Here is a 15,174-nt window from a genome sequence, read left to right on the forward strand (position 1 = left end):
TCTCTCTACTCACTTCTCTACCTTCCAGCAGCAATCTCTCCAAGTGACTCACACCATAACCATTCAAATGCAGTCCATTGCTCCTATACAGTTCACTTCATCCCTCAAACTCATTCCACACATTAACAAACTGGACTCCTGTCTCCTCACACATTTCAGACAGCATATCATTCATAATCTTTGCTCTCCACCTCATTTCATCACAGTCATACCTAGGTACCACGCTGACTACCCTTCCTGTCACACTATTCTCTTTTATCCTTCTAATCAGCCTCCTGATAACCATTCTGACATGCTCTTTGTCTTCTGTCAAATCATTCGTACCTATTAAAACTATTAACTCTCCCACCTCATATCCAATGTCTCAATCACTCTACTCATTTTACCATCTAGAAAACATACCTTGTGCATTCTATCATCCAGCACACCTTTAATAATGGAGTCGCCATACAATGCCACTCACTCATCTTTCATTAACTCTTTCGTGCCATCATGCTTTGTTTTAATAGTTTTTACCCAATTTTTCTTAATTTCATTCAACATCCATTTCATCTCTTGCCTCATCCAATCCAATTCAACCTCTGAATCTCGCATCATATTCTCTCTATCATTCAATCTTTCTAATTTTCAAACTCTCGACCCCCTCTTCTCACTTTCACTCTCATTGGTCCTTCTGTGTTTCCATACTTTCGGTCCAACATGCGTCCAACTTTCGCTATCATTCATTCTTTAGATTTTTTTCACTTTCAATCCTGCATCACGCCATTTCCAGTTTCATTCATTCTCTCAATTTCGTTTCCTTCTGCCACTCTCACCTAACTTTCATCCTTTTTAATATCCGTTACAGTTTTCAAATCACTTTTTCTTTTTTACTGATTTTTTAACATTTTTTCGATTCTCTTTCTCACCATCCTTCTCTTTCGAACATGCACTCATTTTCTCCGCGACATTCTCGCTACTAACACTTTCTGTCATCAATTTCATATTTGCATTCATCAATTCCTCGTTCAGGTCACACTTTGCACACACCCTCCTTCCATCCACCCTAAACATCCACAAATAATTTATGTAATCAAAAGAATAGATATAACACACCTCACACTTAACGAAACGACTGAAGTCTAAATTAAAGTCATGGAAAGACAAAGCCGCCACCATGTTTCCTCTGCCGGTTTCTACTCTGAGGTCTAATAATAATGAATTCGTAATTAAGTTTAGGCAAAAAAAAAATCCCCCACACTAATAATACCAGTAGCCCACAACTTTTACAGCAACTCTTACTCAAACAAACATTCATATATACTTAATTATTCTAAGAATAACTTATCTCAATCAGGAGCTCTTCTTACACACGTCTGCCATGATTGACTCATGAGCACCCTCGTTACTATTAGAATAATAAAACCTGACAAGTGTTGTAAGTCACTGTATACTATTGGGGAGGACTTGTATCAATTGATGAAAAAAGTAGACAAAATAATTACAAATAAGAGAATTTTTATGAAATTCAACAGTCTAGTACAGGGCTATCCAACCTTAGGTAATCCGAGAGCCACATACATTGTGTATCTAGTAATTTGGTGAGCAGCAGCGACACAACCTCGAAAGCTGAACAAACGAACAACGCTAACTGCACAATAATCGAGCGCTCATGTTCCCTGTGAGTGCCCGGAGCGTGTGTGTTGGAACAAAACAGTATAAGAACGCTTCTTTGACACATCTAATATTTGAAAAATACGTGGATACATAAAAACACCAAATTAAATTATCAACATCAAGATTATCGATTAGTGACAGAATTAAAATATCTAATATGCATTCGATTCAAATCGTTATTTTATTTTTTCATTCGTGAAAATGAAAACCCACAGGCGGGCCACACAAAATCGCACTGCAGGCCACATGTGGCCCGTGCTTTTGACAGCCCTGGTCTAGTACATAACTTGAATTTGTACATTAATGATATAGCCAAAGATTTGTAAGGGAAGGTATTCAGTTGTTTGCTAATGATGCAAAACTAAGGAGGGCAATAGTTGATAAAGGTGATTGATGTAGATATTATGCCTCAGGGGTCTGTTTAGCTTGTATATTAATAATATTGGCAAAGATTTGGATGGAGATATTCAGTTGTTTGGAGATGAGGAAAAGGTAGGACGAACCATGTGGCCTTACAAGAAGACTTGAATAAATTGAGTGATTGGGCAGGCATGGAAATGGGGATGTGAGTTCAATGTTGCAAAATGTAAGGTTTTAAAATTTGGAAAACAAAGATGGGATATAGAATTTATGCTTGGTGAGAATATATTGTTGGAGGTAGAGGAAATAAGAGATCTGGGGGGGGGGATAGTGGATAAGGATCTAAAATTTAGGGGAAACATTGCCAAAATTGTGAAGACAACACAAAGGCTTCTGGGAATGATGCAGGGAACACCGATGTGTAGAAGTAGCATGATTCTTGTTCCGTTGTATAAGGCTTTGATTAGGCCACACATGGACTATTGTGCCCAGATTTGGTCACCTGGTTTTCAGAAGGATGAAGAGATATCGGAAAGGGTCCAAAGGCGATTGACTAAGGTTATTTCTGACCTCTGGAATGTCAAGTATGAGGAAAGATTGAGAAGATGTAATTTGCAGAGTCTGGTGGACAGGAGGAATAGGGGAGATATGATAGAGACCTACAAGTTGGTATGGGGTTGTTATAGGATCAATGGTAAAGAAGTTCTACAGAGAATAGTGGGAGATCAGAGAAGAACCAGAGGTCATCCCTGGAAACTGTATAAAGAGGGTGTGAGTAGGGGAATGAGAGGCAGGTTTTTTTCGTGCAGAGTTGTGAATGATTGGAATGCCTTGCCTGAGAGTGTGGTGTCTGCAATTAGTTTGAGTGTGTTTAAGACATGGTATGATAAGATGTGTATGTGATAAAAGGACCTCCTAGATGAGTCTTTGATTCCATGAGGTCTTGGGGTAATAATAATAATAATCATAATAGGATGATTTAAATAAATTGGCAGCACAGGCAAAGGACCATGGTTGTCAATTCAATGTTGTAAAATTTAAGGTAATGCTTTGGGATGAAAAAATTACATATTTTGTATCATATTGATGGTACTAATTTACTGGAAATTGATTAAGCTAGGAATCTGAGGGTGATGGTGGTTAAAGAATTCAAATTCAGAGGACATATTTCAAGAACTGGTAAAAATAGCTCAGGGTATTACTTGGATGCTAAAGAACACATTGACAAGTAAATATAGGGAAGTTATTATTTTTCTTCATAAGACTATGATTCGGCCACATGTTGATTAATGCACACAGTTTTGGTCACCTGTGTTTCTTTGAGATTGGGAGGTGGTGGAGCGGATTCAGAGACAAGTGACTAAGTTGGTGACGGTCTGTAAAATTTTACCTATGAGGATAGACCATGTGTGTGTGGAGTGAGGTTGCAGAGTTTAGCTGACAAACAGAAGAGAGGGGGGATATGATAAAACTTATGCGTTACTAGAGGTATTCTATAAGATTGACACAGAAGAAATTTTTCAATACATGGTTAGTAAGAGTATGCAGACTAGGTTCTTTATTTGCAGAGTGGTGAATGAATGGAAGGGATTGGCAGAAGTGGTTGCGAGTGCCCCAACTGTGAATAGGTCTAAGGAAATGTATGATAGGTATTGTATTAATGGATAGAGTGGGCCTCCCATGATGAGTCTTTTGACTCCAAGTAGTGCCCATATAAATAATATCACAGATTGAAGAAACCCACTGGATTAAACAACGTGTATGAAATCAAAGGAAACTGAAGAAAGCAATAAATATTATGGGTAGAACAAGAGATCTGTTTAGAAAAATAAATCATGTTACAGGGAAGTTTATATTATATTATATATATATATATATATATATATATATATATGCATATATCCATCCTACTTTATCAGTATCTCCTAAGAGGCTAGGTTCAGGTTCTGATGTATACCCAGCATCTCTCTCATAGACTTCTTCCCGATCTTCTTCTGATACTTAAAAATTAAGAGAAATGACATTAATACATTTTAGAATTATTTGTTAACTATTTCTGGTCATATGACTATACTACTAAAAATATGATTAAACCTCTAAACATATTAATCTAATATATTAATTTGAATTAAAACATGCACTTCTTTCTGAAACAAAAAAAAAAAAGTTTTCTTCATTAAAGTGAATCCCAATTATTCAATAATCTTGGAAAATTGATTTGCTTGTTAGTTAACTGAATGTACTGTGCATACTGCTCTGGATCATAAGCTTGTTGAGATGCTAATTTGAAGGACTTTTAAGTCCATTGCAACTTTCTAATGAGCTGGTTGCTGACAGAGAGATGTGATACTGCACACAATTAAAAGTAACAAATGTTTTCACTCGTTAGCAAAAATACAGAAATATTGAAGATAACGTATTTTCAACAATCATAATAAGCAGAAAATTATTGCATTTCTCAATAATAAGTTCCAATAATTAAAGTATAGTTTACAGGTGTTTTAGGTACGCACATACACAAAGAAAACTAACATGCTTTTTCTGATGTTCAAGTTAAATCATATATTTAATTATTATTTTATGGGGGTTATTAAAAACAGTGTATTCAAAATCTCCCTTATATGGAAAACCTATAGTTTCACATTTCACAGCATTTTTGATGTGCAGTGGATGACATCAAATATGTTAAGAAATGTGTTTGATAATGCGATTCTTCTCGTGTTCACTTGTGTGCAAACCATAATGGACATGCAGTCGTTATCTTCTTATTCTATCTCCCCATAGCTGAGAACTTGTGACCTGATATTTGTCTTCTCCATCTGTTCCTGTTTTCTGTCATTCTAAGTGAATCCTCTAACCTTAGTTCAGTAAGAGTTTGATCTAATCATCTTCTATGGGACCTGTCTTTTCTTGTACCTCCTGGCCCGTTCTTGAGATGTGTCCATACTCATATCTAAGGATTCTTCTCTCCACTATGTTGTAGAAATCATTTCAAAATTGGATTGGTCTCTTATGCTCAGGTTGGTTCTTTTCTCTGTACAAGGAACTCTAAACATCCTTCTCTACTTTAATATTTCAAAAGCACTGGTCTTAAAAGCCTGGTTCAATATCGAAGACTCTGAGCCATAAAGTACCACAGAAAACACCAAGATCCGAGCAGTCTGATCTTTGTGTTGATAGTTTTCTATTCTTCCAGATCTTGGTAAGCTGAGTCATTGTGGATCTTCTCCCTGTAATTAATGTTCTTACTTCTTCCATAAGACACTAAATCAAACTCCAATTGGCAGAGAAGCAATGAGCCTAGATAGATAAACTGATTGATTTTATCTACATTAATAAGCAGTCCTGAAGTATTTCCATTATGATTCCTATCAAAGATCATCAGCTTTGTTTTACTGATGTCAATCTTGAGTCCCTATGTCAGGCTATGGCATTCTATTCTTAAAAGGTGAATTCATGTCCTTTTAATTTTTTGTCATTAGTATTAGGTTGTCAGCATATATTAAGTTACTGACCCTTGAGCTATCTATCAATATGCCCCTATTACAGTCATTAATAATATTGATATAATAGTCATTGATATAATATACAACCTTTCCTTATTATTTTTTTTTTTTTGTAAACAGAACCAATCTGATATCGTGTTATCAATTCTTACTGCAGTTTGGTTATTGTTGTAAAGGTGACTTATTAACTGGATAAAATGTTGGGGAAAACCAGACTTATTTGAGCATCATTTATTTCCCACAAAAATTCCAATTTATACAGTTGAGGGCTTTGGTGTCCTCTTAAAGAGGGCTTTTGAGCCCTCTTTAAGAGGACACCAAATCTTAACACATAATCTTAACATTACTTTTAATCCCTATTGTATACATGCACTTTATCATATTGGTAAGAAGCCCCAGAGATGAATCACAAGTAACATGAAGCTAATGTCTCAAACAAGGCATCAAGCCTCCTAGACCACTTACAGCAACTATGATAAATACAAAAAGCTCCATGCCAGCTCGATTGTCGCCCAGAATAACAAGGATCGTGTTGCTTGTTTGGGTGGAGGGCAAGCTTTGAAAAATAGGTTACAGTCCCCTAAACATGTTCTTTAAACATAGAAGGACTATCTAAATCAAAAGCTGAAGTCATCGGCAAAACAATTGACTTCTTCTCTCCAGGAAACCCATGCCTGACACAGCCCTCAATAGATTAAAGATCCCAGTCCTAATTCTCATGTCTTATAACTGCCATCCCAAGCATGGCCTGGCAACCTACATCCAGCCTGCCCTCAAGGACATAACCCATTGTATACCTGATGCAAAATACTCCATATGTATTAAAGTTCAAAATACCACCATCTATGATGTCTACAAACCACTATCGCAATCCTGACCTGATCAGATTGACTGGCCACACATCACCTTGCTATCTATGTTGGTGACTTCAACTCTCATCACACCATGTGGGGCTATTCCTCTAACAACCCGGGTTGGTAATAATCAAGTTAACTGGATGAATGCATATAACCTGTATTTGATTTACGATGCCAAGCAGTCGATACCAATACATCCTGTGCTGGAGTAGAGAAATTTAGGAACTTTTAACCAAATATGAAGAGACTGAAGACCTAACTGTTTCTAAGGAGCGCATAGCAACGCCGGATAAAAACAGAAAGAAAAGATGGATCTCAACCATCCATAAACTCAATATCACCATATCTAGCCAGAAAAGCTGGTCACTTCTGAGAAAATTAGGTGAGGCAGAACCAACAACACACAAAACAACAGAGATAACTCCTGATCAAATGGCTAATCATTTATTGAAAACCTCCAAGATACGTCCCAGGTCTATCAGGAAAATTACTGTGCAATCTTCCATCAGACAAATCCTGAAGACGGGCCTGAGCTTCCTGAACTTGTACACCCAGTATCTCGGGAAGAGGTACAGGTAGCCTTAGAACTCACCAAGAATTGCAAGGCTGCAGGAGTGGATGGTATCCTCACCGAGTTTCTTAAACATGTCAGTCAACAAGGCCAAACATGGCTGGCCGTCCTTTTCTCAAAAATTAAAATGATGGGAAAACTACCAAATGTGCGGCAGGAAGCCAAAATAATTGTCATGCCCAAACCAGGGGAAGATCCAAATGATGTCAAAAATCTACAACCCATCTCCTTGCTTTGCTCCACCTTTAAGCTCTTTGAAAGAATTCTCCTTAAAATAATTTTACCACTCATCGAAAGAGAACTCCCAATTGAACAAGCTGGCTTCATAATATAATAAATTTAGTTTAATCCTTTATCCAAGTGTGAGCAAACAAAGTTTGCACCTGAAAGTATCTTCAGGACTGGGGTAAGGTGGTACAACACCAGAGCACTCCTTGCAAAGGTGGAGCAAGCTACCAACACTCTTATCTCAGTATCTCCCATAATGCAAAACACATCTCCTTGCGGATATGTCTAATGTTATGCATTAAGCGAAGGGCCACAACCCAGACTAGTTTCGACCTTTACTGAAGTCTCTTCAGTGGGAGTAGGCCCAAGTGGAGATACCAGGCAGAAGCATTAGCAGGTCATCTCCACCTATAGGAGTTGCCAAATGGTGTGCCACCCTTTTTTAATAAATTACTCTGGATTTAGAGAAAGATGTTGAAAGTTTATTTTTCACTTGGTTAGAATATAATAAATTTAGTTTAATCCTTTATCCAAGTGTGAGCAAACAAAGTTTGCGCCTGAAAGTATCTTTAGGACTGTGGTAAGGTGGTACAACACCAGGGAACTCCTTGCAATCAAATCAAAATGCAATCAAAAAACTTTCAACAAAAAGCTAGCTTCAGGCCAGGAAAGAGTTGCTGTGACCAGGTCCTGGCCCTGACAACACAGATTGAAGCAAGATTCCAGAAGAAAGTTAAATCTGGAGCCACTTTCATTGACTTCACATCAGCTTATGACACGGTCTGGATCAGGGGTCTCCTCCTAAAGCAAGGAAATATTATAAATTGCAAAAAAAAAAAACTTTCCAGCTTTTTGAATCCATTCTCTCCAATAGAGAGATCTGGGTCCATATTGGTGGTAAAAAGAGCAGGCCCAGATTCCTTCACAACGGTCTCCCACAGGGCTCTGTGTTATCCCCTTTACTCTTTAACACCTACATGTATGACTTACCACATTCAAGCTCAAGCAAGTATATGTACGCTGATGACATAGCAAACCTACATCAATCTACCTCCTTTGCCAACCTGGAATCAACCTTGAACACAGACCTGAACATAAAGAAAGATTGAGGTGTTGATTCGCCTCTGCATTGTTCAGGTGAAATACTGTGGACACTGTTTTTGTTGGATTTGACTTCAAGTACCACTGCTTGAAGTACTCTTCCAGGATGTTTCTGTCCAGGCTCACTCCAAGCCTCACCCAAAGTACCTTGGAGTGAGCCTGGACAGAAGCCTAACCTATGAAAGGCACATCACCAACCTGTCCAACAAAATTAAAACGAGAAACAATATCATTTCAAGGCTTGCTGGAACATCCTGGGGTTGTGGTGCAGAAGTCCTAAGGTCGTCTGCACTAGCCCTCGCATTCTCTGCAGCAGAATATTGTGCCCCTGTCTGGGAAAGAAGTGCACACACACTAGCATTATAGACACCCAGTTAAACTCTACCATGCACAAAATTAGTGGGAAAGTGAGAAGCACCCCTCTCTCCTGGCTGCCTGTCCTATCTAATATTGCTCCACCAAACATATGGAGAAGACAAGCCTCTATAAAAGAATTTAATAAAGCAATGAGCAACCCACTCCTGCCCCTGCACCAGACTCTCATAAATCCACCTAGTCTTTGCCTAAAATCTAGAAAGCCTTTCTGGTCCATGGACGAACTCTTTTCAGCTGCCCTGCCATCAACACCTGACATGTGGAGAGCATACTGGTCCAACAATCTTCCAACAAACAGTTTCCTGATAGAAGATCCCTGTGCTCTGCAGTCTGGTTTTGCTCTTCCTAGGAAGATCTGGTCATCTATCAACAGGATCAGAACTAACCAAGGCAGATGTGGCTAACTACTACATAAATGGAGGCTGTTAGACCACCCTTTTTTGTGATTGTTCTCCTGTGGCTCAGACGATTACTCATATTGTGAACGACTGCCCAAGGCACCAATTTCACGGTGGTGGCCTACAGGACATCCACAAGGTGACAGTGAGGCCTTGGATTGGCTTTCCAGACTGGACATTGACCATGTAGTTGTTCTGTATTCCTTTTGCCATAAGGATAAATAAATAAAAGAAATCATTTTGGTATAAATTCCATCATTATTTGATGCTTTTCAGTTTTCATATTTTTGATAGCTAGTTCCACCTCCTCTCAGAAGATGGTAGTTTCATTTTCCTATGTTTGTGTCAAAAATTCATTATCTAAGATATCTGAATTTTTGAAAATATCCTCAAATAATTCTTTCCATCACTCTAAAATTTCTCTATCTCTTTTCTTTCTTTTGGTTAGCACAAGTGGCCATCCTTGTCTTCTATGTTGTTCTGTGCTAGGAACACTACTGTGGCCCTAGCACAGAACCTAACCTAACCTAACTAGTCATCAGCTTTCTTTTGGTATCTGCTACTTCATATCCATATTGAAATTACTGTGGTTATCCATTCAGTATTTTTGTCAGTTGCGCCTTTTGTTATACTACATATTTCCACTAGTCTGCTTCGCCTTAAATTTCTCTTTACTTAATGATAATTAAGTAAAGAGAAGTTAATGGTCGGCTGCCTTAACTCTCGATTGCCGCCATATATACAGGGTGTTCGGGATAAATTTGACAGTTTCGTAAGGAAAAAGAAAATCTTCTTTGTATCTATTAAATTTAATGAATTGACAAAAAAACATTACAGGCAGAGTTAATTACAATACTATCAACAAGATTTACTCAAAATAACCACCATTAGCATCGATCACAGCTTCAATTCTGCTTCGGAACCTCGAACAAGCTGATGCTACAGTCTGCCTGGGAAGGGCCGCAAAAACTGTTTTAATTTTATCCATTAACTGGGCTTTTGTATTACTGGAAGTGCGATTGGTGTCTTTTTCAACTGCGCCCCATACAAAATAATCCATGGGGTTAAGGTCTGGGGAGTTTGGAGGCCAAACATTTGGACTGGTGAAGTCGTAGAAATTTTCAGACAACCATTTTTGACTTTTCCCAGAGGTGTGGCAAGGGGCCGAATCCTGCTGCCATACATACGGCCTACCATTGGCTACCCTTGTTATCCAGGGCTTGACTACAGTTAGCAACTCCACGAACAAAGCCCGAATTCCAATGCCAGGGTTCTTCAACACCTGTTCCTGCAGATTTGCGAGGAATTCTGCTGTACGAACGCAATCAGATCGTCTGCTAGGGATCTTTCTTCTTGCTACATCCTCGTAGTCACCATTGCAAGTCTCTAGTTCATGCCTGATTGTTTTTACTGTATTCAGGGAGCATTGGGCAGCAGTCGTAATATCCTTATTTTGATGGCGGGCACGAATCATCATGATACAAGTTATTCTCTTCCATGATTCAGGTGGGTTCCAGCTATCCATCCTTTCTGACATCTTGTATGTGAATGAAGAAGGGTCCAAACTTTTAAATGAAGAGAAGTGTGTGTTAATACATGTAACTTACGGAAAAATATAATTAATTATAAATATGTCAAATTTATCCCGAACACCCTGTATATATATGGCCACCTCATATACATATATATATATATATACATATATATATATATATATATATATATTTCTACTATATCTTATCTCTCACGTGCTGTAGTCTAACAAATTTATTTAACGACTGTGCCAGTTAGACTATATATTGAGTGTGAGAGTATAAGATCTTAAACCAAAGACAAAGCAGATATCGTTTATATTCCCTGCTTATATTATTCTTACTTTAAACTTGTCATGGCTTAAATATAAATCATAGTAACTTCTATCTATGCAGGTTAGAATAATTTTTAGGATAGTGCATTGACAGAATCAGTCCAGTATGCTGTTTACAAACCATTTAATAAGTCAAAAGGAAGTATTTACAGAGTGATTTACATATATATACAAAATCATTACAGTTTTCTTGCTACTCTCAATTCTTTGTACTCTAAATACAATATAGCATAATATTCTAAAGCCGTCCTATAATTGACCCATTGCTCAATTATAGTCATCACCTTTTACATATCTCACAAACAAAGACATATACTCTTGTTCAGTATTACAACTACTTATAATATTTGCTCAGCAGACAGTCTCCCACATCAAACTTTTGTACACACAAGTCCTTTTCTTGTCTTTCTTCCCACTTACTGACTCATTTCTGTTTTCCAGCTAAATTTCTCCCTTGTGTGAGTAGTCGACTATGCCTTTCTTTATGGATCCTTAAATCCTTAACATTACAGGGATGTACAGCTCTTTCCTTTCAAGACGACCCAACACAATTCTTGTGTGGCAGTGATGCAGGTAGACAAGCAACACTTCTCCTTCAATTCCCACCTCATAAAATATTGCGTGACAGTGATCTCAGGTAAGGGAAGAGATAGAAAACCCTAAGAACAAAATTCCTTTCTGGTGAGCTGCCTTATATAGGCTTAGACTTCCCTTTGTATGCATCTCTCAAATTTGGTCAAGTATTTACCTTTGGACATGCTGACGTCATTCTTCGCGTGTATTTGGAATTCTTTGTCCTTAGTTAATGAATGTGTCAAACATTCTTTATCTAAGATATCTGAATTTTTGAAAAGATCCTCAAAGAATTCTTTCCATCACTCTAAAATTTCTCTATCTCTTTTCTTTCTTTTTGGTTAGCAGGTGCCCATCCTTGTCTTCTATGTTTTATGTGTAGTCATCTTTTGTGCATCCTTTGGAAATTTCCATCCATGGCAATTCTCAGAATTCTTTCACTAATCTTAGCATTAAACTTACTTATTTAACATTATACTTATTAGACTTATTTGATGATGTCATGCACCACAATATTTTTAACAAAGGCTGAATACAATAATATTACAGAAATTATAATTTCAGTCAAAGTTTAACAATTTTCTAAGTGCATTCTCCCAATTTAAAAAACATGTAAAAGCAAACATGATAAGTTACCAGTTACTTATCATGAGTGATTTTACATATAAGCAGTGTCACATCCATACTTATTTGTTCTAATTTGTGTAAGCGTTCCATGTGGTATTCTGTCAAATGCCTTTGCAAGATTCAGCAGAATTATTGTGTAACAATTCACTTTATCCAACACAGTGGCCATTCTATTATAAAAAATTAGTAAATTACTAAGATATGACCAACCCTTCACAAAACCATGCTATCCGTCAGAGTATCATATTCTTATCCACCCATTCCTGACTTCTTTTTTGGACCAACTTTTCCAGTACTTTTACCACCACTCTTGAGATACCGATTGGTATATAACCTGCTACTGCAGTCTTAGAGCCTCCCTTATGCAAAGGAATTATTTTTCCCTCTTTCCAATCCCTTGGAATTCTGCCAGAGCTGTGACATAAATTAAAGAATCTAGTCAGAGTCATTGTCAGTTCCTTTGCACATTCTTGTAAAACATGAGCCACAATCCCATCTACTTCCATGGCCATATTTACATTGAGATTATGCAATATCCCAAGAGCCACCAATTCATCTACCTCTGTTCGCACATCAGTCCCTGTCACATATGTCACCGCAGTAACCTCACTTGGATGTTTTCCCCTTGCAAAGTGGTCACTCAGTAACTCAACTATTTTATCTGCTTCTGCCACCTTGCCACCATCAAAGTTAGATGGTGTAATGAAAGAATTCTTTGGAATTTCCCTTGCCCTGCTCAGCAGGTTTCTTCTCATAATCTGATTTTGCCTTTCCTACCATGCTGATCACCATTTTGCTGAACCCTTGTTCTGATTGAGCTCACTAGTCACTTTTCTCCTCATACACCCTTCACAAAAGTTTTTTTCTTTGTAGTTCCTGCATAGTGATATTATTTATTTAACTTCTACCTGATTATCCCTCCTGAGCATGAGTAAACAAATCTGATACTGCTTCCTTAAGATACAACTATCTCCCATGTGCATTACTAACATCCTTCCCTTGCAGGTCCTTATGCCATGGCACAGCTTCAAATTTCCTCCTAAGCTTGTCATAATCACCTGCTCTGCAGTTCCACAAACACACCTTCTTGAGAGAAAACATTCCTCATTTTTATCAACTTTCCTAGTGAAGACTGCATAATCGCTCTTCCCAATCAAAGTCAATGTGACCACCTGGCTCATGGATGGTTCTGATCCTGTGACCAGATCCAATACACTTGTATTCCGAGTTCCCTCCATCACATGCTCCCTCAAGTAATTCTCTCAGTAGGTGTATATATAATCCATTTCTTTCCTACCATGTGCTCTTTCCTCCTTGCAATCTATATCTGCATAGTTGAAGTCCTCATAATAGTTACTTGACCTGCACTCATTGTACTAATTTGCTCCACATCATCCCTAAAATCCACTGGTCTATAGTAGGAACTGTGTGTGTGTGTGTGTGTGTGTGTGTGTGTACACACACACACACACACACACACAGTCCATCAAAAATGTATACACACTTTAGCAGTAACATCTATGGACTTTTTTCGAAACTGGATCAAATTACGGTAGCATTATGTAGTATGATGCTCTCTCAAACAATGTCGTTACTCACATGAATACTAGCATCAATACGTGACCAGTAGGACAGTCAAACAAAATGGCTGAGGCACGATTGTCATTCGACGAATGCAAGACCATTTTAAAGTGGTATTTCAAATTTGGGATTTAACATCCTTGAACTTCTACCTATGGGGAACTTTAAAGGATGTAGTGTATCGTAGAAAACTAGCTATACTGGTGGCCCTTCAGGAAGAAATTGAAATAATTATCCAGACATCCAGACACTTTATTAAAAGAAATAATAAGTGTCTGGATGCTAATAGTAACCACTTTGAGCACCTCGTGTAATTGTAGAAGTCAAAAGTAACTTGTATTCATCCCTTGATGTCAGTATAAATTTAGTATTACAATTTTTATACAGGTTTTTCTTTTGCTGAAGTGTATATACATTTTTTTTTAACAAACTCTGTATATGAATTTTTTATTTATATTTTTTTTATTGGCCTGAATTTCACATCCAACTGCCACAAAAGCACTGCCATTCTCCTCCTCTCCCATTTTTGATGGCAATTCATTGGCTATTAATAACAGTACTCCTTCCCATCCTATCTTCCCTGAAAATACTAAACTCTTCACATTCTGTCCATGTAACTATATCTGTTATTAGCAAAGTCATACTAATGCCTATAATAACTTTTGGAGAGGTTGCACTAACCAATGCCAACATTCTTCCTCTCTTATTCCTTATACGTCTAGCATTAGTATATACAGTAGATACTGTAGCATCCCTTTAGGACTCCCAACCACCTTTACTTCCTGAAGTGACTATCCTATCTGATACGGTTGCTTAAGACCAGATACAGCATTTGCTGGTCATTCTTATACTTACTCTCCTCATGACTGCCTTCACAAGCTCACCTGCATCCACCCTATTGCTTAAGTTTTCCTGATTGCACTTTTGCACTCTCAGTGAACAAAGACTTCTCTGGACACCTAATGTTAAAACCATTTAAGTGCAATCCATCAGTATTATACAAATCCTTCTGTACATCAAACTCAGACCATAGGTCCACAAATCCTACATCATTCCTTCTACATAACCTGTACTGATTCATTTGCTATCAATGCTCTCATCCTCATCTCTTTACCTCTATCATAACATGGCAGGAGACTTACAATCTTTGCTTTCTCACATCATCCAATTCCTTCATATCTTCCTTCATAGAACACTTCTCACCTCTGAGGTCATTAGTGCCAACCAAAACAATTAAATCCTTTCACCTTGCATTTCTGCATCTTGATATCATCATTAATATTAATTTCTGTGCCAGGGAAATGAGATTTTGTTATGCTTTCATTAAGCACTCCTCTGATTAAAAAATCTCCATGCAAAATCTTCCTTACCTTGGACATTCTGCTTTTATCTCTTCTTAGTCCTGAAAATTTCTTGATGTTTCTACAATTTTCCAATTTTACACTTTTTCCTGTGAAGGGTAATACACAAGCAC

The 15,174-nt window shown here is 37.7% G+C and overlaps 1 protein-coding gene across 2 annotated transcripts in view; it reads right to left on the reverse strand.

The window, feature by feature from the left end:
- sws (patatin like phospholipase domain containing sws) overlaps positions 1 to 15,174 on the reverse strand; it is a 945,916-nt gene that overhangs the window by 54,664 nt on the left and 876,078 nt on the right. For both annotated transcript variants that reach the window (XM_090396526.1, XM_090396525.1), the window contains exon 33: positions 3,928 to 4,016. In XM_090396526.1, the coding sequence (XP_090252652.1) occupies positions 3,928 to 4,016 (89 nt within the window). The remainder of the gene's footprint in view (positions 1 to 3,927; positions 4,017 to 15,174) is intronic.

The sequence above is a fragment of the Typopeltis vanoorti genome, chromosome 8 (genome assembly GCF_054136105.1).
Source record: "Typopeltis vanoorti isolate ZY-2024b chromosome 8, IOZ_Tvanoo_1.0, whole genome shotgun sequence".
NCBI lineage: Eukaryota > Metazoa > Arthropoda > Arachnida > Uropygi > Thelyphonidae > Typopeltis > Typopeltis vanoorti.